At 35.1% G+C, this 21,732-nt stretch overlaps 1 protein-coding gene across 6 annotated transcripts in view; it reads left to right on the top strand.

The window, feature by feature from the left end:
- Nucleotides 1-21,732, top strand: part of PCDH11X (protocadherin 11 X-linked) — a 904,836-nt gene that overhangs the window by 694,932 nt on the left and 188,172 nt on the right. For 4 of the 6 annotated variants that reach the window (XM_061136650.1, XM_061136649.1, XM_061136647.1 and 1 more), the window contains one exon: nt 5,241-5,264. The exons of the other annotated variants lie outside the window; for them this stretch is intronic. In XM_061136650.1, the coding sequence (XP_060992633.1) occupies nt 5,241-5,264 (24 nt within the window). The remainder of the gene's footprint in view (nt 1-5,240; nt 5,265-21,732) is intronic. 6 annotated transcript variants of the gene reach the window in all.

Here is a 21,732-nt window from a genome sequence, read left to right as displayed (position 1 = left end):
GGGCCTTGGTAGGACCTTTCAATGAACTATGAAATTGTTTATATTTCCACTTTTGCTTTCTTGAAAAGTTCAGAGTTCATGTTTCAGTTTTTCTTGCGAGTTTTTGTTTGTTTTTGTTTTTGAGGTTGGGAGTAGTCTACACAATTTAAAAAAAACAAAATTTACAGTGCATTTTTTTTCTTTGCCCAAAAGAGACATGGATAGCAATTTTAATATGCAGAGATGAGAAATTTATATTGGCAACCATGCTTTTGTTGTAAGTAAGATACACATTATACTAATCTCCTTGCAGCTTTTGCATCTGTAGCCTTAATCTTTCACATGACATGAACAGAAAATGTGATTTGAGCTTCCATTGTGTGGTTCAGACTTTATGCAATCTACATAAGTGCAATAATGCTTATTATTTTTGCCATTAGTTTTGCAATCAACAGGAGATGCACTGAGGTGATTTGAATTATACATCAAGAAGAATTAGATCTTTTTGGCACATCTTGGAGAATGCTTTAAAATTAACATTATTCAAAGAAAACTAGATATTGACCCATTAATTTGGCATTACAATCTTCAAGTACATTATATATGCTGATTCTACTATATTCCATGACCGTGTGTCTTGGCATAAGAAAATATATGAGAAACTTGTTCGCAAATGTTAGTCCATAATAACTTAGAATATATATTACATATTAGGTTTTAGGTGAATTGAATCTTGATATATCAGATTTTTCTCTATATTAGGGAGCATAATAAACACTGTGATGTGCTGAGACATAGTGATATATCAAATAAATAAATATTTAACACTTATAGAAAACATTATCCTTCAGTTGACTATAGTGGCAAAGATATCTAGAACACTTTCTAACACCATACACAAAAATAAACTCAAAATGTATTAAAGATCTAAATGTAAGACCAGAAACTATAAAACTCCTAGAGGAGAACATAGGCAAAACACTCTCTGACATAAATCACAGCAGGATCCTCTATGATCCACCTCCAAGAATATTGGAAATAAAAGCAAAAATAAACAAATGGGACCTAATGAAACTTAAAAGCTTTTTGCACAACAAAGGAAACTATAAGCAAGGTGAAAAGACAGCCCTCAGATTGGGAGAAAATAATAGCAAACGAAGCAACAGACAAAGGATTAATCTAAAAAATATACAAGCAACTCCTGCAGCTCAGTTCCAGAAAAATAAATGACCCAATCAAAAAATGGGCCAAAGAACTAAACAGACATTTCTCCAAAGAAGACATACAGATGGCTAACAAACACAGGAAAAGATGCTCAACATCACTCATTATCAGAGAAATGCAAATCAAAACCACAAGGAGGTACCATTATACGCCAGTCAGGATGGCTGCTATTCAAAAGTCTACAAGCAATAAATGCTGGAGAGGGTGTGGAGAAAAGGGAACCCTCTTACACTGTTGGTGGGAATGCAAATTAGTACAGCCGCTATGGAGAACAGTGTGGAGATTTCTTAAAAAACTGGAAATAGAACTGCCATATGACCGAGCAATCCCACTCCTGGGCATACACACGGAGGAAACTAGATCTGAAAGAGACATGTGCACCCCAATGTTCATCGCAGCACTGTTTATAATAGCCAGGACATGGAAGCAACCTTGATGCCCATCAGCAGACGAGTGAATAAGGAAGCTGTAGTACATATACACCATGGATTATTGCACAGCCATTAAAAAGAATTCATTTGAATCAGTTCTAATGAGGGATGAAACTGGAGCCCATTATACAGAGTGAAGTAAGCCAGAAAGATAAAGACCATTACAGTATACTAACACATATATATGGAATTTAGAAAGATGGTAATAATAACCCTATATGCACATAACACTGAGCAGAGTTTCACATGCTATACAGTAGGTCCTTGTTGGTTATCCATTTTAAGATTCAATACAGTATACTAATGCATATATATGGAATTTAGAAAGATGGTAATGATAACTGTATATGCAAAACAGAAAAAGAGACACAGATGTACAGAACAGACTTTTGGACTCTGTCGGAGAAGGCGAGGGTGGGATGTTTTGAGAGAACAGCATCAAAACATGTATATTATCTATGGTGAAACAGATCACCAGCCCAGGTTGGATGCATGAGACAAGTGCTCGGGCCTGGTGCACTGGGAAGACCCAGAGGGATCGGGTAGAGGGGGAGGTGGGAGGGGGGAACGGGATGGGGAATACATGTAAATTCATGGCTGATTCATGTCAATGTATGACAAAAACCACTACAATATTGTAAAGTAATTAGCCTCCAACTAATAAATATAAGTGAAAAAAAAAGATATCTGATTACCTCCAAATGAATGTCCTTAAACATGTTTTCTAACCTTATTTACATCCAAAATGATGAGATTGTAAGATTTCAATAAAGTAACTTTATTCAGTGACTTTAAAAAAATTATACATGATTAAACAACTGCAAGCACTACTGCTTTGTTGAAGTAAATGTCAGTTATAGATTGGTGCTTCATACTTGATCAACAAATATTAAGCCAACACCATCAATTTTGTGTTGAGCTCTGTTGACATTTAAGCTATTCAAGCAGTATCTATCTATCAGTAATTTTTTTCAAATGTAGCTAGATGTGTCTAGTGCATATTGGGTATTTAAACATTTGTGTTAGTACTTTGAAGGAACTATTAAAATATGATTTTATAGAATAAATAACATGTTTTGGTATTGTTTTCAGGATAAATTTTTGTAATTTTTATGTGACAAGTAGGAGCCACAGTTTTTGCTATAAACTACATATTTCCTTAATTTGAACTTTGTAGTACAAGAATCCTAGTAATTTATATTGTGTATTAATTATTTATTTATATTAATTTACTAATTAAGATATTTCTTCTAGTAATAATTTAGAAAATATATTAAAACCTTAAGTATATTTCAAAGAAAGCACATACACAACCTTAAATTTTTATGTGATTATTGCATTTTTGTAAGTAAAAATAATGATATCTAAAATGCATTTAAATTTATTAATACATTTATTAATAAATTGATGCATTTATTATTAAATACATTGCAGAATATTTCATAACCTGAAAATAATTTTCTTGGTGAAAGCAAATTTAACTTGTTAGATATATTCACTTCATTTATTAGTAAAATTTAATTTTAAATAACATATAAATGATAGAACCATTCATAATATAACTTTGGTTAGATTAACAAAAATATTCGTTTCAGTCATAGTGATTCACTTTGAGTCTAGTATCTCAAATGATAAGACTTTGCTTATATCTTGATCTTTCAAAAATCTCAATCAATGTGAATGCTTCAAAAATATCAATAATAAACCTTTAAACACTTAGAAGCAATTGAATTTTAAAGATACATTTTGAGATGGACTTTATTCTGTGTAAGAACCTTCATAATTATAATGAATGTATTTATTAATTTCTGTGCTAGCATCCGAGTACTTATATTGCTTTAGAGGGAGAAAATGTTTCCTTTTCTGACTATTTTTTGTGTGATGAATTAAAGTATCTCTTCAGAGTTGGTCCTGAAAATCTTATTCAGAATCTGCTTATTGTCCCGAATTTAAAGGAAAATTAATCTATATTTGACTTTCCTGGCTTATAAACCAATTTTCACTTCTCATCTTGGGAGCTAAATGTCTCCTGGGATAGGTTTTAAAAATGTGTTTGTTTTCTTTTTCATTGTTGTCATGTCACTTGTTTGGCTTCTTTTATTTGTACCTCCTTATCCTTAGAAATTCTAAGTCTAGACCCATCACATTAACTTTTTTTAATTGCAGTCTTAGAAATGAAAGCAAGTGCTATATTACTTCTCTGCTTAAGGCAACCTTTCTTTATCTCTCCAGTACATTTAAAACTCTACGTTTAAATATTATAGGAATTTTTAAAAAATATATTACAGGAATTGATTATTAATTCCAATAATAAATTAAAATATTTTGTGTGTGTGTGTGTGAGAGAGAGAGGGGGAGAGAGAGAGACTTATGATTGAACTAGAACTATTATTTGAATGGTGTAGGGTTGGGGGATATTATTTAGGAGATCAATCCTAACTAAAGTGTCTTGTGAAAACACTGCTATTTTTTTTTTCTTTTCTGTTTCAGCTTGTACTATCATTAAATTACATTGCTTACAGATTAAATAACTTATGATAAAAAATACATGTGCCATATATATGTCAATGACACTTAAAATGTGCAGTTCTCTCTAGTCTCTATTATTACATAGAAACATTAATTTCACTTCTATTTTTCTGTCTCTGACATATTCCTTCTCTCTATCTCATACATTTTTAATTTTATAATATTCAAATATTATTCAAAATTCAGTTTTAAACAAGTTCAAAATGTTTAAAAATTTTGTTTTATATTATGTTATTGAATGTATTAGAAAATCATTTTTACTATTAGCTTTAAAATTTTACAAAGAATAAATCTGAGATTTATTTGTTCAGATCAACACATATCAGAGTGTTTGTAAATATATAATTATTTTGTTTAAAAATAGACTATGCTACTTGTCTTTGATCAAGCATGGTCTCACAGTGTTTTGAAGGAAGTCACTTAAAAATGCAATAAAACTTTATCTGGATAACAAGTGTTGATATAATGATCTTGAATTCCCCATTTCTAGTTGTGAGAAATAAATGAAATTTTAGTAGAGAAAATAGCTATATTATAGAAAAAGTGTCTTAACCAAGATGAATACTTCTGTTGGGTCATCTAATGTTAGTGTTTGTTTATTTATTATTTTTTTTTCGTCATATTTTCCACATCAGATTTGGAAGAAAAGCAACCTGTGAAGTCAATATTTTCCTTAAAAAGTAAATACTTTTCCTGTAGGAGTTTCCATGAGAAAAAAATGAAATTTAAATAGAGGGCTATACTTTGTTATCATAGGCAAAGAAGCTAGTAAATCTACTGTGTTCTTGCAAAATGTTAAGTTCAACAATACATAGCCTCTAGGGGAAGAATCAATAATTCCCAAGAGGCCAGCATATAGCATAGGCTTGGTCAGATTTTAGAAAAACATACTATAGGAAACAGATATTTTATGATTTATCAGTATTCCACCTTATATATTTCAGTCATCACATTCTCTGCAAAATGAAGCTGAAAATATATTGCAATATATTATAATTTTATATTTAGTTAATATAATGTATTGGGAATAAAAGAATGTATTTATTTGTATTTAACTTTGCTAAACTCTCTTTTTAGCTTTCATTCCTGGACTAAAGAAAGGTACAGTAAAAATCAAGACAAATCATAATCATGGTGCATATTTCATTTTAAAACAGATTTGTTTTAAGAAGTTCTGCCTTTTCATTTCTCATAAAGCATTGCAATTTCAACTGTTTGCTTCAAACACATTTTTAGTATTTTTAAGTGAAACGATATCTAGGAAAGGTATTCAATCAGTTGTATGTCTTATATCACTGAATACTTTTTCCAAGTTGTGTATAATTAACCTTTAGATGTTAACATGACCCTATAGACAATTATTTGACTTACAATAGTTACTTTCAAAAAGTTATGAATTTAATTATTCATTTTTCTCCTCTGACAATGTAAGCATATTCAGGATTTTGTCTGAGGATACATTAACAATATAATTCCCCTTTTCTATATTTTCATTCAAAAGGATCTGTAAACCATATATGCTGTATACTTGCCTAACAAAATAATCCAAGATAACAGTCTTTGTGAGCTTGTAAGTAATATGCATTTTCTTTGCCAAATTAAACACACGAATTTATGCTACTTTAAGATAAAGTCAACAGAAAACAAATATCTTTAAATATGGAGTTTAAGCAATCAGTTAAAATATATATAATTTTATTGTGCTAATAAAATTTTTAAATGCTGAAAAATATTTTGTATGTTCCAAATATATTTGCTTTGTCTGTGTATATGCACTCATTTCTTTATGTACTTCATAATTCAGGATGGATATATTATATTGTTTCATTTTACTGTTTAAGATGATAATTCATTTCACTTCAAGCACTTTTATTTTAAAATATAGTTTACAGTCCATTGATATTTTGACCAAGTGGAAATAATACTCAGAGAATAAATGTTTTTAAAATTCATCATAAAAATTCAAATTATAATGTAAAGATCCTCCCCCTTATTCTTTAATTTTAACAAATATCATCAATACTAACAGCATGTTATTATTATTATTTTTTTTTGTATTTTAAATGTTTTTTTCAATGTTACTTTGGGATAGTTCTCATGAACTTATATTGGATTGGCCAAAAAATTCATTTAGGCTTTTCCAAAACCCAAATGAACATTTTTTCCAACCAAATATAATTAGTTGTAATATCCATGATGTATTTTTGACTATCATCTAGCTTGAAGAATTTTATTCTAAATATTTTATTCCCCATGGAAGTCTTGAGTATTCAGCGTTTACATGTGTTATTCAAGTGAAAGTGGATGCATTGCATGTACTTTTCTTTTTTTTTTTTTTCCGCTTCCTGCCTCATTAGTTTTTAGATATCCTATGATAGATACTGTTTAGCAACTACATTTACATAATAATTGTGAAAATGTATTTGTGGTTTTGATGTAAAGTCAAGGTGTTTTGATCATAACTATTCGGAGGCACAGCAGAAAGAGCATTTGAAAGTGAGACAGCACATCTTGAGTTCTAATGATAGTTCTGCACCTGACTAGATGCAAACACTTGGCCAAGTCATTTAAACTCAAGAGTCTTCATTTTCTTCTTTCCCTCATTAAAAAAAAAAGTAGTAATCATAATTATGCTTAAGCCTCATGAGAAGTCATGCTGAAACATGACAGCAAAATAATATAATAGTAATAAATTTATAAAACAGTATTTGAGTGTGTACAGTTCTGTACACTGTCCCTAATAATCTACAAAAGGTTTCAAGGTTTCATCTTAATACACCACTTCTATGTGTAAGTTCTATCAGTTTATCCATTTTTGCAGAGGTAGAAACTGGAACAAAGAAAGGTTAAATAATATAGAAATTCATTTGATATTTTTAAAAAAGCAATCTACCTGTAAAAAACACTACTATTACTTAGATGATTGAACCTTCATCAATACATTAATGAGTAAATATGATTACAATTAAATCCATAATTTAAATTGTGCTCTATTGACTGATATTTATTTGGTATATTCATAATGTGACTTGGCCCTGCCAACAAGCTTCACTGAAAGACCATAGTACCTTTTGCAGTTATGTTTTATGATAATTTTCATACCATATTTTGTATGTCCACTTTCCTTCATCAACTCATTTGAGTAGACTTCCTATTATTTCACTCACATAATGAAATTTCTTAGGCATATGTAATTAAATGTTATACTATCATATGAGAAGATAGCCCTCTGTGACTCTAATCATAAATTTATAAAACTAAGATTATTTCATTCAGTTAACTTTCTATTGAAGGCTGACTGATTACCAGGGATAACACTGAGATTTTTTTTCTTAAATACAAAAATATATAAGCTTTTTACCTCATAGTAAATTAGATATATATATGAAAATTCTTAGTAGTAAGAGAATTACATTGAATTCTGCTGTTCTTTAATTTCCCCAAAGAAGAAACTGAAAATATATACTTGTCAATCCACTGAGAGCAAATTATTTTGTACCCACTTCTAAGAAAAGACAACATTAATAAAAATATAAATTAATACCTTTCATTGAATTAGCTGGTAAGTGTACTTTCTGTCTTTAGGGACATGTTTTAAAGTAAGAGTGAGAGTTTCAGCTATATCAATTATATTTTCTGTTTTCACTGAAGACTAGGGTTTGAGCAATAGAGTGTCAACCGATTTGTTTCCCTGTAGTCATTTGTTCAGTTATCCAAGTTGATTGTTGGAATATTTTTTGGTGTTTTATTGCATAACTTTTACCATTCTGACCCTCAGATAACTCTCAGGGATCTGTTCCTGAGCTGGGTTTCCATATTTATTGTTAGTACTCAAGGGTCAGCTGTAATATAGGAGTTCATTACTTTAGACTTAAAATGTTGAATATGATTCAGGAGAAACTGTTTAGGGATGGGAGTGTGTGTGGGAAAGCTGGTTTGAGGTGAACACTTAAAAGAGAGACTGAGAAAATGAATTATCTCTTGGCCAAATGAATCACCTCACCTATATTTATCCAACTATTTAGTTAATAAGAGTCTGTAAACATAAACTATAATTCATCCTTAAGCATGATAGTTATGGAGTTTTTCATCTGTCAATTATTAAAAAAAAATGATGTCTTTTCATAAGGTGTCTTTTTTTCATGGCCAAGAGTTAATGAAAATACATGTGTAAGTTTCCAAATGAAAAATGTATGCCACAGGTCATAATATTAATCACCTCATGCTAATTTGGTATTTCCCTAAATTATCAAATGAAAGGATAAATCAACATGCCATTTCGTTAGTTTTGTTTTAAATTACTGATAGTAGATTCCAGAATGTCATAGAGCAATATTCTTGAAAAGAATTAAGATTAAAGAAACAATTGCATATTTTACCATCTAAAATTGCCTTCTTCAGATCATGTATAACAAGCCAATTCCACCATTGTTGTTATTGCTGTTGTTTGATTGGTAAGTCATGTCTGACTCATTGCAATCCAATGGACTGCAGCACACCAGGCTCCTCTGTCCTCTACTATCTCCTGGAGTTGGTCAAATCATGTCCACTGAGTTGGTGATCCCATCTAACCATCTCATTCTCTGCCACCCACTTCTCCTTTTGCCTTCCATCTTTCCCAGCATCAGGGGCTTTTCCAATGAGTTGGCTCTTCACATCAGGTAGCCAAAGTATTGGAGCTCCAGCTTCAGCATCAGTCCTTCCACTGAATATTCAGGCTTGATTTTCTTTAGTATTGATTGATTTCCTCGTATTCCAAGGGATTCTCAACAGTCTTCTTGAAGACTACAGTTCAAAAGCATCCATTCTTCGATGCTCAGTCTTCTTTATGTTCCAACTCTCTCCTCTGTACACGACAAATGGCAAAACCATAGTTTTGACTATATGGGCCTTTGTCGGTAAAGTAACGTCTCTGCTTTATAATGGATTTTCTAGATTTGTGAGGCAAATTTGGCTTTGGAGTACAGAATGAAGCAGAGCAAAGGCTAATAAAGTTCTGCCAAGAGAATGCACTGGTCATAGCAAACACCCTCTTCCAACAACACTAGAGAAAATTCTACACATGGACATCATCAGATGGTCGACACTGAAATCTGATTATATTCTTTGCAGCCAAAGATGGAGAAGCTCTATAGAGTCAGAAAAAACAAGACTGGGAGCTGAATGTTGCTCAGATCATAAATCCTTATTTCCAAATTCAGACTGAAATTGAAGAAAGAAGAGAAATACACTAGACCACTCAGGTATGGCCTAAATCAAATACCTTATACAGTGGAACTGAGATATAGATTTAAGGGACTAGATCTGATAGACAGAGTGTCTGATGAACTATGGACAGCAGTTCATGACATTGTACAGGAGACAGGAATTAAGACCATCCCCTAGAAAAAGAAATACAAAAAATCAAAATGGCTGTCTGAGGAGGCCTTACAAACAGCTGTGAAAAGAAGGGAAGTGAAAACCAAAGGAGAAATTGAAAGATATACCCATTTGAATGCAGAGTTCCAATGAATAGCAAGGAGAGTAAAGAAAGCATTCCTCAGCGATCAATGCAAAGAAATAGAGGAAAACAACAGAATGGGAAAGACTAGAGATCTCTTCAAGAAAATTAGAGATACAAAGGGAATATTTCGTGCAAACATGGGCTCAATAAAGGACAGAAATGGTATGGGCCGAACAGAAGCAGAAGATATTAAGAGGAAGCAGCAAGAATACACAGAAGAACTGTACAAAAAAAAAAGATCTTCACAACCCAGATAATCGTGATGGTGTGATCACTCACCTAGAGCCAGACATCCTGGAATGCGAAGTCAAGTGGGCCTTAGGAAGCATGACTATGAACAAAACTAGTGAAGGTGATGAAATTAGAGTTGTGCTGTTTCAAATCCTGAAAGATGGTGCTGTGAAAGTGCTGCACTCAATATGGCAGCAAATTTGGAAAATTCAGCACTGGCTACAGGACTGGAAAATGTGAGGTTTCATTCCAATCCCAAAGAAAGACAATACCAAAGAATGCTCAAACTGCCACACAGCTGCACTCATTTCACACGCTAGTAAAATAATGCTCAAAATTCTCCAAGCCAGGCTTCAGTGATACCTGAACCATGAACTTCCAGATGTTCAAGCTGGTTTTAGAAAAGGCAGAGGAACCAGAGATCAAATTGGCAACATCCGCTGGATGATCAAAAAAGCAAGAGAGCTCCAGAAAAACATGTATTTCTGCTTTATTAACTATGCCAAAGCCTTTGAATGTGTGTATCACAATAAACTGTGGAAAATTCTAAAAGAGATGGGAATAGCAGACCACGTGACCTGCCTCTTGAGGAACCTATATATTCAGGTCAGGAAGCAACAGTTAGAACTGGACATGGAACAACAGACTGGTTGCAAATAAGAAAGGGAGTTCATCAAGGCTGTATAATGTCACCGTGCTTATTTAACTTGTATGCTGAGTATATCATGAGAAACGTTGGGCTGGAGGAAGCACAAGCTGAAATCAAGATTGCTGGGAGAAATATCAATAATCTCAGATATGCAGATGCTACCACCATATGGTAGAAAGTGAAGAAGAACTAAAATGCATCTTGATGAAAGTGAAAGAGGAAAGTGAAAAAGTTGGCTTAAAGCTCAACATTCAGAAAACTAAGGTCATGGCATTCTATCTCTTCACTTCATGGAAAATAGATAGGGAAACAGTGGCTGACTTTATTTTTCTGGCCTCCAAAATCACTGCAGATGGTGATTGCAGCCATGAAATTAAAAGACACTTACACCTTAGAAAGAAAGTTATGACCAACCTAGATAGCATATTGAAAAGCAGAGACATTACTTTGTCAGCAAAGGTCCGTCTAGTCAAGGCTATGATTTTTCCAGTGGTCATGTATGGATGTGAGAGTTGGACTATAAAGAATGCTGAGCACTGAAGAATTGATGCTTTTGAAATCTGGTGTTGGAGAAGACTCTTGAGAGTCCCTTGGACTGCAAGGAAATCCAACCAGTCCATCCTAAAGGAGATCAGTCCTGGGTGTTCATTGGAATGACTGATGCTGAAGCTGAAACTCCAATACTTTGGCCACCTGATGTGAAGAGCTGACTCATTAGAAAAGACCCTGATGCTGGGAAAGATTGAGGGCCGGAGGAGAAGGGGACAACAGAGGGTGAGATGACTGGATGGCATCACCGACTCAATGGACATGGGTTTGGGTGTACTCTGGGATTTGGTGATGGACAGGGAGGCCTGACATGCTGTGGTTCATGGGGTCACAAAGAGTCAGGCATGACTGAGTGACTGAACTGGCTGATTGACTGGATTTCTCACTGTGCTTCCCTGATAGCTCAGATGGTAAAGAATCCTCCTGCAATGCAGGAGACCTGAGTTTGATCCCTGGGTGGGGAAGATCCCTTGGAGAAAGTCATGGCAACTCACTCAAGTATTCTTGCCTGGAGAATCCCTATGGACAGAGGAGCCTGGCGTGCTACAGTCCATGGGGTTACAAAGAGTTGGACATAACTGACAGACTAAGCACAGCACAGCACAAGTTTATAATAGCTTTCCTTCCAAGGAACAAGTGTCTTTTAATTTCATGGCTGCAGTCACTGTCCAAAGTGATTTTGGAATCCAAGAAAATAAAATTGGTCACTGCTTCCTCTTTTCCCCCATCTATTTGCTATGAAGTGATGGGACCGGATGCCATGATCTTAGTTTTTTGAACATTTACTTTCAAGCCAGCTTTCCCCCTCTCCTCTTTCATCTTCATCAAGAGCCTTTTTACTTCCTCTTCATTTTCTGCCATTAGAGTGGTTTCATTTGCATATCTGAGGTTGTTGATATTTCTCCTGCAGTCTTGATTACAGCTTGTGATTCATCCAGCTCAGCCTTTCACATGATATATTCTGCACATAAGTAAAATAAGTAATATTATTTTACATAAGTAAATACCTAAGTATTATTTTACATAAGTAAAATAATATACAACCTTGTTGCACACCTTTCCCAAATTGGAACCAGTCATGTTCTATCTCCAGCTCTAACTGTTGTTTATTGATCTTCATGCAGATTTCTCAGAAGATAGGTAGTGATTTGTTACTTACATCATTTTAAGAATTTTCCACAGTGAAAAGCTTTAGCATAGTCAATGAAGCAGAAGATGTTTTCTCTGGAATTCCCTTGCTTTCTCCATGATCCAAAGAGTGTTGGCAATTTGATCTCTGGTTCCCCTGCCTTTTCTAAGCCCAGCTTGTGCATCTTGAAGGTGTTGATTCATGTTCTGCTGATGTCTACCTTGAAGAATTTTGAGCATAACCTTGCTAGCGTGTGAAATAAGTGCAATTGTATGGTAGCTTGAACATTCTTTGGCATTGCTGTTCTTTGGAATTGGAATGAAAACTGACCTTTTCCAGTTCTGTGGCCACTGCTGAGTTTTCCAAATTTGCTGGCATATTGAGTTTAGCACTTTAACAGCATGATCTTTTAAGATTTTAAATAGCTTAGCTTGAATTCTGTCACCATCTCCCCCGCCCCAGCATTGTTCACAGTAATGCTCTTTAAGACCCAGTTGAGTTCACTCTCCCTGGTGTCTGGCTCTATGTGAGTGACAATACCATCTTGGTTACATTCTGCCATATTATATATTATACATTGACACATAGTACTTAAGAATCATGTCTTATGATAAAATTGTTTTGCTCTTTAGTGTTTTTTTTGAATAATAAAAAAGAAACAAATGTGATATTATTTGTCACACGGAAGTAGACTAGGGAGGGAAAATTGGTATCTTTTTGAAGCTACAAAGTGTATTAAATTTAGAAAATGGGTGCAATATTCTAGTGTTGTCTTTCTGATAAAAACTATTACCATAGCTTTCAAATAATGTATAACCTGTGAACAAAAACATTTATAAATATGTATTCACAAATGTATAATTTGTGAATAAAAACATACATATTTCAAGCTTTATATTCTGGATTTATACTATTGCCTTTTAAAAAATCTATGTAGGAACATAAGTAGTATTGCTAAGTGACATATTAGTCAGCTATTTGTTAGCAAATCATAGCAAATAATTAAACAGAAATGTTTAAATGACCCAAAGACATTATTTCCCCTACAGATAATGAGTAGTAACCCTCGTTTTATAAAGCATAATTTTAATATGCATCACACTTTACTTACATTATCTTGAAATTGATACTATTTGACACAGAAGAATGATAAAATATTATATTATTTTCATTTGCAGACGCTATATCAAAAAATGGGTCTACTATAAGGTAGAATATTTTTATTGATATACACAACAATAAATTGTTAAAAAGGTAACTTCCTCATTAGGTAATTTTTTAAAAGTAATTATTTATTTTAATTGGAAGCTAATTACTTTACAATATTGTAGTGGTTTTTGACAGACACTGACATGAATTGGCCATGGTTGTACATGTGTTCCCCTTCCTGAACTCTCCTCCCACCTCCCTCCCCAGCCCACCTATCACTTAGGGTGATCCCAGTACACCAGCCCTGAGCACCCTGTCTCATGCATCGAACCTGGACTGGTGATCTGTTTCACATGATAATATACATGTTTCAAAGTTATTTTCTCAGATCATACCACCCTCACCTTCTCACACAGAGTCCAAAACACTGTTCTATATCTGTGTCTCTTTTGCTATCTCGCATATAGGGTTATCATTACCATCTTTCTAAATTCCATATATATGTTAGTACACTGTATTGGTGTTTTTCTTTCTGACTTACTTCACTCTTTATAATAGGTTCCAGTTTCATCCACCTCATTAGAGCTGATTCAAATGTATTTTTTTTAAAGGCTGAGTTATATTCCATGAGCAAAAACAAGACTGGGAGCTGACTGTGGCTCAGATCATGAAATCCTTATTGCCAAACTCAGACTTAAATTGAAGAAAGTAGGGAAATCCATTAGACCATTCAGGTATGACCTAAGTCAAATCCCTTATGACTATACAGTGGAAGTGAGAAATAGATTTAAGGGAGTAGATATGATAGACAGAGTGCCTGATGAACTATGGATAGAGGTCCATGGCATTGTACAGGAGACAGGGATCAAAACTATCCCCATGGAAAAGAAATGCAAAACAAACAAAATGGTTGTCTGAGGAGGCCTTACAAATAGCTGTGAAAAGAAGAGAAGTGAAAAGCAAAGGAGAAAAGGAAAGATATTCCCATTTGAATGAAGAGTTCCAAAGAATAGCAAGGAGAGATAAGAAAGCCTTCCTCAGTGATCAATGCCAAAGAATAGAGGAAAACAACAGAATGGGAAAGACTAGAGATCTCTTCAAGAAAATTAGAGATATCAAGGGAACATTTCATGCAAAGATGTGTTTGATAAAAGACTGAAATGATATGGACCTAACAGAAGCAGAAGATTTTAAGAAGAGGCGGCAAGAATACACAGAAGAACTGTACAAAAAAGATTTTCATGACCCAGATAATCACAATGGTGTGATCACTCACCTAGAGCCAGACATCCTGGAATGTGAAGTCAAATGGACCTTAGGAAGCACCACTATGAACAAGGCTAGTGGAGGTTAAGGAATTCCAGCAGAGCTATTATAAATCCTGAAAGATGGAGCTGTGAAACTGCTGCACTCAATATGCCAGCAAATTTGGAAAACTCAGCAGTGGCCACAGAAATGGAAAAGATCAGTTTTCATTCCAATCCCTAAGAAAGGTAATCACAAAGAATGCTCAAACTACCGCACAATTGCACTCATCTCACACGCTAGTAAAATAGTGCTCAAAATTCTCTAAGCCAGGCTTCAGCAATACGTGAACCGTGAATTTCCAGATGTTCAAGCTGGTTTTGGAAAAGGCAGAGGAACCAGAGATCAAATTGGCAACATCCGCTGGATCATCGAAAAATCAAGAGAGCTTCAGAAAAACATATATTTCTACTTTATGGCCTATGCCAAAGGCTTTAACTGTGTGGATCACAGTAAACTGTGGAAAATTCTGAAAGAGATGGGAATAGCAGACCACGTGACCTGCCTCTTGAGGAACCTATATTCAGGTCAGGAAGCAACAGTTAGAACTGGACATGGAACAACAGACTGGTTCCAAATAGGAAAATGAGTACGTCAAGGCTGTATAATGTCACCCTGCTTATTTAACTTATATGCAGAGTACATCATGAGAAATGCTGGGCTGGAAGAAGCACATGCTGGAATCAAAATTGCTGGGAGAAGTATCAATGACCTCAGATACGCAGATGACACCACCCTTATGGCAGAAAGTGAAGAAGAACTAAAAAGCTTCTTGATGAAAGTGAAAGAGGAGAGTGAAAAAGTTGGCTTAAAGCTTAACATTCAGGAAACTAAGATCATGGCATCTGGTCCCATCACTTCATGGGAAATAGATGGGGAAACAGTAGAAACAGTGGATGACTATTTCTTGGGGCTCTAAAATCACTGCAGATGGTGATTGCAGCCATGAAATTAAAAGATGCTTACTCCTTGGAAGGAAAGTTATGACCAACCTAGATAGCATATTAAAAAGTGGAGACATTACTTGGCCAACAAAAGTCCATCTAGTGAAGGCAATGGTTTTTCCAGTGGTCATGTATGGATGTGAGAGTTGGACTGTGAAGCAACCTGAGTGCTGAAGAATTGATGCTTTTGAACTGTGGTGTTGGAGAAGACTTTTAGAGTCCCTTGGATTGAAAGGAAATCCATCCAGTCCATCCTAAAGGAGATTAGTCCTCAGTGTTCATTGGAAGGACCATTGCTGAAGCTGAAACTCCAATAGTTTGGCCACCTGATGCGTAGAGCTGACTCATTTGAAAAGACCCTGATGCTTGGAAAGATTGAGGGCCAGAGGAGAAGGGGCAGACAGAGGATGAGATTGTTGGATGGCATCACTGACTCGCTGGACATGAGTTTGTGTAAACTCCGGGAGTTGGTGATAGACAGTGCGGCTGGCGTGCTGGGATTCATGGGTTGCAGAGTCGGACATTACTGAGCAACTGAACTGAACTGAACTGAATATTCCATTGTGGATATGTATCACAGCTTTCTTATCCACTAGTCTGCTAATGGTCATTAAGGTTGCTTCCATGTCCCATCTTTTATAAACAGTGCTGTGATGAACATTGGGGTACACGTGTCTCTTTCAATTCTGATTTCCTCAGTGTGTATGCCCAGCGTTGGGATTGCTGGGTCTTATGGCAATTCTATTTCCAGTTTTTTTTTTTTTTTTTTTCTTAAGGAATCTCCACACTGTTCTCCATAGTTGCTGTACTAGTTTGCATTCCCACCAAAGGTATAAGACTGTTCCCTTTTCTCCACACCCTCTCCAGCATTTATTGTTTGTAGATTTTTGGATAACAGCCATTCTGACTGGCGTGAAATGGTACATCATTCTGGTTTTGATTTGCATTTCTCTGATAATGGGTGATGTTGAGCATCTTTTCATGTGTTTGTTAGCCATCTGTATATCTCTTTTGGAGAAATATCTGTTTAGTTCTTTGGCCCATTTTTTGATTGGGTCATTTATTTTTCTGGAATTGAGCTGCAGGAGCTGCTTGTATATTTTTGAGATTAATTCTTTGTCAGTTGCTTCATTTGCTATTAGCTTCTCCCCTTGTGAAAACTGTCTTTTCACCTTGCTTATAGTTTCCTTCATTGTGCAAAAGCACTCAAGTTTAATTAGGTCTGATTTTTTATTTTTCCTTTTATTTCCACTACTCTGGGAGTTGGTTCATGGAGGATCCTGCTGTGATTTATGTCGGAGACTGTTTTGCCTATGTTTCCCTCTAGGAGTTTTAAAGTTTCTGGTCTTACATTTAGATATGTAATCCACTTTGAGTTTATTTTTGTGTATGGTGTTACAAAGTGTTCTAGTTTCATTCTTTTACAGGTGGTTGATGTGTTTTCCCAGCACTACTTGTTAAAGAGATTGTCTTTTCTCCATTGTATATTCTTGCCTCCTTTGTCAAAGATAAGTTGTCCTTAGGTTCATGGATTAATCTCTGGGCTTCCTATTTTGTTCCATTTATCTACATTTCTGTTTTTGTGCCAGTACCATACTGTCTTGATGAATGTAGCTTTGTAGAATAGCCTGAAGTCAGGCAGGTTGATTCTTCCAGCTCCATTTTTCTTTCTCAAGATTGCTTTGGCTATTTGAGTTTTTTTTGTATTTCCATACTAAATGTGAAATTATTTGTTCTAGTTCTCTGAAAAATACCCTTAGTAGCTTGATGGGGATTGCATTGAATCTATAGAGAGTTTTGGATAGTATACTTATTTTCACTATATTGATTCCTCCGATCCATGCACATGGTATATTTCTCCATCTATTTGTGTCCTCTTTGATTTCTTACATCAGTGTTTTATAGTTTTCTATATATAGGTCTTTTGTTTCTTTAGGTAGATATATTCCTAAGTATTTTATTCTTTTCGTTGAAATGGTGAATGGAATTGTTTCCTTAATTTCTCTTTCTGTTTTCTCACTGTTTGTGTATAGTAATGCAAGGGATTTCTTGTGCTAATTTTATATCCTGCAACTTTACTGTATTCATTGATTAGCTCTAGTAATTTTCTGCTTGAGTCTTCAGGGTTTTCTATGTAGCGGATCATGTTGTCTGCAAACAGTTTCAATTTCTGTGCTTGTGATAGGTCTGTTAAGATTTTCTATTTCTTCCTGGTTCAGTTTTGGAAAGTTGTACTTTTCTATGAATTTGTCCTATCTCTCAAGTTGTCCATTTTATTGGCATATAGTTGCTGATAATAGTCTCTTATGAGCCTTTGTATCTCAGTTCTCGGTTGTGATTGCTCCATTTTGTTATCTAGTTTGGTTGATTTGATATTTCTCCCTTTGTTTCTTGATGAGTCTGGCTAATGCTTTGTCAATTTTATTTATCTTCTCAAAGAACCAGATTTAGACTTTGTTGATTTTTGCTATGGTTTCTTTTGTTCCTTTTGCATTTATTTCTGTCCTAATTTTTAAGATTTCTTTCCTTCTACAAACCCTGGGGTTCTTCATTTTTTCCTTTTCTAGTTACTTTAGCTATAGAGTTAGGCTATTTATTTGACTTTTTTTTTTGTTTGTTTCTTTAGGTAAGCCTGTACTGCTATGAACCTTCCCCTTAGCACTGCTTTTACAGTGTCCCAAAGGTTTGGGGTCGTTGTGTTTTCATTTTCATTCGTTTCTATGCATATTTTGATTTTTTTTCATTTCTTCTGTGATTTCTTGGTTATTAAGAAGTGTGTTGCTCAGCCTCCATATGGTGAAATTTTTAATAGTTTTTCTCTTGTAATTGACATCTAATCTTACTGCATTGTAGTCAGAAAAGATGTTTGGAATGATTTCAATTTTTTGAATTTATCAAGGCTAGATTTATGGCCCAATATGTGATCTATCCTGGAGAAGGTTCCGTGAGCACTTGCTTGAAAGGTGAAATTAATAGTTTTGTGGTGAAATGTCCTATAGATATAAATTAGGCCTAACTGGTCTACTGTATCATTTAAAGTTTGTGTTTCCTTGTTAATTTTCTGTTTAGTTGATCTAGCCATAGGTGTGAGTGGGGTATTAAAGTCTTCCACTATTATTGTGTTATTGTTAATTTCCCATTTCATACTTGTTAGCATTTAACTTACATATTGCATTGCTCCTATGTTGGGTGTGTGTATATATATATAATTGTTATATCTTCTTCTTGGATTGATCCTTTAATCATTATGTAGTGTCCATCTTTGTCTTTTTTCACAGCCTTAATCCTGCTTTCTTTTGTTCTATATTTGAGTGGAATATCTTTTTCCCACCCTTCACTTTCAGTCCGTATGTGTCCCTTCTTTTGAGGTGGGTCTCTTGTTAACAGCATGTATAGATGTATTATTTTTGTATCCATTCAGCCAGTCTTTGTCTTTTGGTTGGGGCATTCAACCCATTTACATTTAAGGTGATTTTTTATAAGTATGGTCCTGTTGCCATTTACTTTGTTGTTTTGGGTTTGAGTTTATACACCCTTTCTGTGTTTACTCTCTAGATAAGATCCTTTAGCATTTGTTGAAGAGCTGGATCGGTGGTACTGAATTCTCTCAGCTTTTGGTTGTCTGCAAAGCTTTTGATTTCTCCTTCATAGCTGAATGAGATTCTTGCTGGGTACATTAATATGGGTTGTAGGTTTTTCTCTTTCAACATTTTAAGTATGTCCTGCCATTCCCTTCTGGCCTGGAGAGTTTCTATTGAAAGATCAGCTGTTATCCTTATGGGAAACCCCTTGTGTTTTATTTGTTGTTTTTCCCTTGCTGCTTTAATATTTGTTCTTTGTGCTTGATCTTTGTTTATTTGATTAATATGTGTCTTGGGGTGTTCCCCATTTTAGGGAAGTTTTAACTATTTTCTCATGGCCTTTCTTTTTGTCTTCTTCTTCTGGGACTCCTATGATTCGAATGTTGGGGTGTTTCACATTGCCCCAGAGGTCCCTGAGTTTGTTCTCATTTGTTTTGATTCTTTTTTTCCTCTCTGCTTCATTTATTTCTACCATTCTATCTTCCACCTCACTTATCCTATCTTCTGCCTCTGTTAATCTACTGTTGGTTCCCTCCAGAGATTTTTTTTTAATCTCGTTTATTGCATTATTGATTTTTTATTGACTCTTTTTTATTTCTTCTAGGTCCTTGTTAAACATTTCTTGCATCTTCTCAATCCTTGTCTCCAGGCTATTATCTGTAACTCCATTTTGTTTTCAAGATTTTTAATCATTTTTACTATCATTTTTCCGAATTTTTTTTTTTCAGGTAGACCCCCCCATCTCCTTCTCTATTGTTTGGTTTGGTGGGCATTTAACATGTTCCTTTAGCTGCTGAGTATTTCCTTGCCTTTTCCTCCTGTTTCGATTGCTTTGTTTGTGTAGCCTTTCTATACTCTGGCAGTCTGTGGTTCCTCTTTATTGTGGAGGTTCTCCCTATGAGTGGTGTTGGACGAGTAGCTTGTCCAGGTTTCCTGGTTAGGAAAGCTTGCATTGGTTTTCTAATGGGTGAAGTTGGATTTTTTCTCTCTGGAGTGCAATCAAGTGTCCAGTAGTGAGTTTTGGAATGTCTATGGGTTTGGTGTGACTTTGGGCAGCCTGTATATTGACTCTCCAGGCTATGTTCCTGCGTTGCTGGAGAATTTGGATGGTTTGTCTAGCTCTAGAACTTGTTGGCTCTTGGGTGGTGCTTGGTTTCAGTGTCAGTATGGAGGCATTTGGATGAGCTTTCATCGATTAATGTTCCTTGGAGCCAGGAGTTCTCAGGTGTTCTCAGGTTTTGGACTTAAGTCTCCTGTGTCTGGGTTTCAGTCTTATTCTTTCATTAGCCTCAAGACTTCTCCACCCATACAGCACTGATGATAAAATATCTAGTTTAATGATGAAAAGATTATCCACAGTAAGGTATATCCAAAGAAGTTCACAGAGTTACTTGGAGAAGAGAAGAGTGAGGAAGGAGATATAGGTTAACAGGAGGAGAAAAGCGGGAATCAAAAGAAGACAGACAGATCTAGGCAAAATCAGTTCCTTAAGTGTTCTCCACAGCTCAGAACACACAAAGAGATTTACAGAGTTGGGGAGAGAAGAGAAGGGGAAAGGAGGAGATAGAGATGACCTGGGGGAGACAAAGGAGTGTCAAAAGTTGGAGAGAGTAATCAAGCCAGTAATCACACTCCTAAGTAAAAATGGGTACTGAAGATTGGATTAAAGGTACAAAATTGATAACAAATACCAAAAAGAAAAGATTAAAAATCTAGAGTAGAGGTTGCTGCTAAGTCACTTCAGTCGTGTCTGACTCTGTGCGACCCCATAGATGGCAGCCTACCAGGCTCCCCCGTCCCTGGGATTCTCCAGGCAAGAACACTGGAGTGGGTTGCCATTTCCTTCTCCAGCACATGAAAGTGAAAAGTGAAAGTAAAGTCACTCAGTCATGTCCGACTCTTAGCGACCTCATGGATTGCAGCCTACTACACTCCTCTGTCCATGGGATTTTCCAGGCAAGAGTACTGGAGTGGGGTGTCATTGCCTTCTCTGAGAGTAGAGATTAGACTCTCAAAAATACAATATTAAAAAGACAAAACAAAATCACAAAAATTATTAAAAAATATATATGAAGTTTTCCTTAAAAATAGGGTCTTTTTTTTTTTTTTGGTAAGGTAATAGTAGGTTATAAAAATGAAAATTAAAGGAGTAATATTGGATTTAAAAATTAAAAAAAAATAAAAATGTTAATAGTAAAAACATATCTAGGAATTTCACTGGCACTGTTGCGGTCAGTGTGGGGTCAGTTCAGTTTCAGATAGTTCCTTGTTCCAGCTTGTATTTCTCAAGATCTATAGGCCCCTTCCAATGTAGTCGGTGTTAACTACAGGATTTTAACCTGTTGAACCCGTCATTTCCAAAGCGGTTCCCTTTGTTTATTTTGGCTTATTCTGTTTGCAAGTCTCTTCAGTGTCTAATGTCAACCTGACACAAGGGGGTGAAGGTGGTCACTTAGTTAGCCTCACTTGTTCAGTCGTGCTGTGGGGAGGGAGGAACACTGCAAACAAATATCACTGGTGTGTGTGCGG

The sequence above is a fragment of the Dama dama genome, chromosome X (assembly GCF_033118175.1).
Source record: "Dama dama isolate Ldn47 chromosome X, ASM3311817v1, whole genome shotgun sequence".
NCBI classification, from domain to species: Eukaryota; Metazoa; Chordata; class Mammalia; order Artiodactyla; family Cervidae; genus Dama; species Dama dama.
This window is presented reverse-complemented; position numbering and strand designations above follow the sequence as displayed.